Raw genomic sequence first — 1959 nt, 5'->3', positions numbered from 1 at the left:
GAGCCGGGCAGCAGGCCGAGCTGCGTGGGCAGCGCGGGGAGCCCGCGGCGTGGGGCCAGGCGCGTGGGGGCGCGGCACACGGGACAGGCCACCGCGTCGCCGCCGCCCGCCGTGGCCAGAGACAGACGAGCCAGGCACTCGAGGCAGAAGACGTGGCTGCAGTCCAGGCACTTGGGCAGCTTGAATACGCTGTCGAAGGGCGACACGCAGATGAGGCATTCCACGGAGGAAGCGGGCGGCAGGATGGGTCCCCGGCTGCCGTCCCCTTCCTCCCCATCACCCTCGTCTTCGTCCTCCCCCCTGCTGGGGGGCCGGAGTGTGGACGGCGAGCCCGGGATGCTAGGCTCCGAGCCCAGGGGGACCCGGGGGCGGCGGATCCAGGGCGGCCGAGGGCAGGGCATCTGGACCCGGCCTGCGGGGACAGACGGTCAGGCAGCGAAGGGGCCGGGGGGAGATGGCAGAGGGGATCTGGGGAGGGTCAGGGGCTGGACTCTGGAAGGATCACCCCACACAAGGCAGGGGCGTCCAGAGAAGGGGAAGCAGAGCCCAGTAGGCAAGGAGACTGGGAGTTGGGACAGAGTGTGCAGGTAGAGATCTGGACTAGAGGCACACAGGCAGGTGAGACCCAGAGGGGTTCTGAAGAGGATTAGGGACAGGGACAGACAAAGGGAGCACCGCAGATTCTGAGCTACACTTGGGGGATGCCCCAGCCAAGAGCCAGGTGGACCTGGGTGACTCCAGGAAGGATCCCAGACAGGCGTGGAGAGGAGACAGGGACTCCCAGGAGAGCTGGGCAGAGACAGACCCTGGGAGACCACAGAAGACAAACGGGAAAAGCAGATGGAGGAGGATGAAAGCTTCAGGATAGGTGGCCAGCAGCCCAGGAGTCAGATTCCCCAGTGACAGACCCCAGCGGGCCAGCAGGCTCTTCCCACCTGCTGGTGCCTCCTCCCTCTGGCTGGCGCCTCCTTGCCTGTTCTGCCCGCAACCCTCGGCCTACCTGCCCCTGGATACTAATTGCTCCTCCCCATGGGAGGGTGCCTGTGGTGGGGCCACTCCCTCCAGATGCCAGGTTCTCACACCTGTCACATTGCCCTCCCCGCCCCTAGGGAGGTGCCACCAGTACAGGGAACACCAAGCCTGACATCGGCCAGATGTCGGGGGTGCAAGGAAGGAGGCACAGGCTGACAGGACGTTGACAGTCCAGGCTCATCAGGAGAGGGGGTCCCCACCACCACTCCCAGTCTTCAACACCTCATGAATCCTCCACCTAGAGCCACTGGTGGGGTGAGTGCAACCTGGGTTATCAGTGGCTCTGGGCAGGGGCAGCGTGTCCAGGAAGAAGAGTGGGACTTCTAGAGTCCTGGGGGTTGAAGGCAGGCTGACCCCACAGTAGACTGGACCGGACCAGCCCTCTCCAGCCAATGACAAGGGGCTAGAAACTGTCTTGGTCCAGAGCCCAGGCCTTGGCTTCCTCCCCCTGGGGCTGCTTCCTGGCAACACACCTCTCAGGGCGGTGGGCTGCAGCCACCAAGCCCCTCCCCAGACCAGTGACATCTCTGCCAGGACAACCCCACCCCTCATTTTCCAACACCTGCTGGAACAGTCCAGGCAGCCAGGCCTGCAGCCCAGGGTGCCATGGTTCTGAGTCAGTGGTGCTTCCTGAGCCGAGCACTTCCCTGGTGGGTCCAGGTCCCAAAAGACCAGAAGACATGCCAGGAACATGGGCAGCTCCTCAGAAACACCAGTCATCCTGCCCCTCACCCCCTGCTCCCAGATACCCTTCCCCATTGAGCACAGACAGTGGCACAGGTGGGTGGGGCCACCCCAAAGGGCAAACAGGTTTATTGCAGCTGTGGCCAGGCAATCAGCGGTTGGACTTGGCCACACGTTCCAGCTCATCCTTCTTCTTGATAGCGTAGGAGTTGGAGGAGCCCTGCAAGAAGGGATGGCTAGTTC

At 64.0% G+C, this 1959-nt stretch overlaps 2 protein-coding genes across 2 annotated transcripts in view; both read right to left on the bottom strand.

Moving 5' to 3' along the window:
* Window positions 1-401, bottom strand: part of RNF225 (ring finger protein 225) — an 827-nt gene extending 426 nt beyond the window's left edge. The window contains 1 exon segment of the mRNA XM_024740907.1: window positions 2-401. Within this exon segment, the coding sequence (XP_024596675.1) occupies window positions 2-401 (400 nt within the window).
* Window positions 402-1813: 1412 nt separating this feature from the next.
* RPS5 (ribosomal protein S5) overlaps window positions 1814-1959 on the bottom strand; it is a 5853-nt gene continuing 5707 nt past the window's right edge. The window contains exon 6 of the mRNA XM_024740908.1: window positions 1814-1936. Within this exon, the coding sequence (XP_024596676.1) occupies window positions 1868-1936 (69 nt within the window). The 3' untranslated portion in view covers window positions 1814-1867. The remainder of the gene's footprint in view (window positions 1937-1959) is intronic.

Source organism: Neophocaena asiaeorientalis, unplaced genomic scaffold (genome assembly GCF_003031525.2).
Source record: "Neophocaena asiaeorientalis asiaeorientalis breed wild unplaced genomic scaffold, Neophocaena_asiaeorientalis_V1.1 scaffold179, whole genome shotgun sequence".
NCBI lineage: Eukaryota > Metazoa > Chordata > Mammalia > Artiodactyla > Phocoenidae > Neophocaena > Neophocaena asiaeorientalis.
Note: the sequence above shows the minus strand (reverse complement) of the source record. Positions and strands in the feature narration are given on the sequence as shown.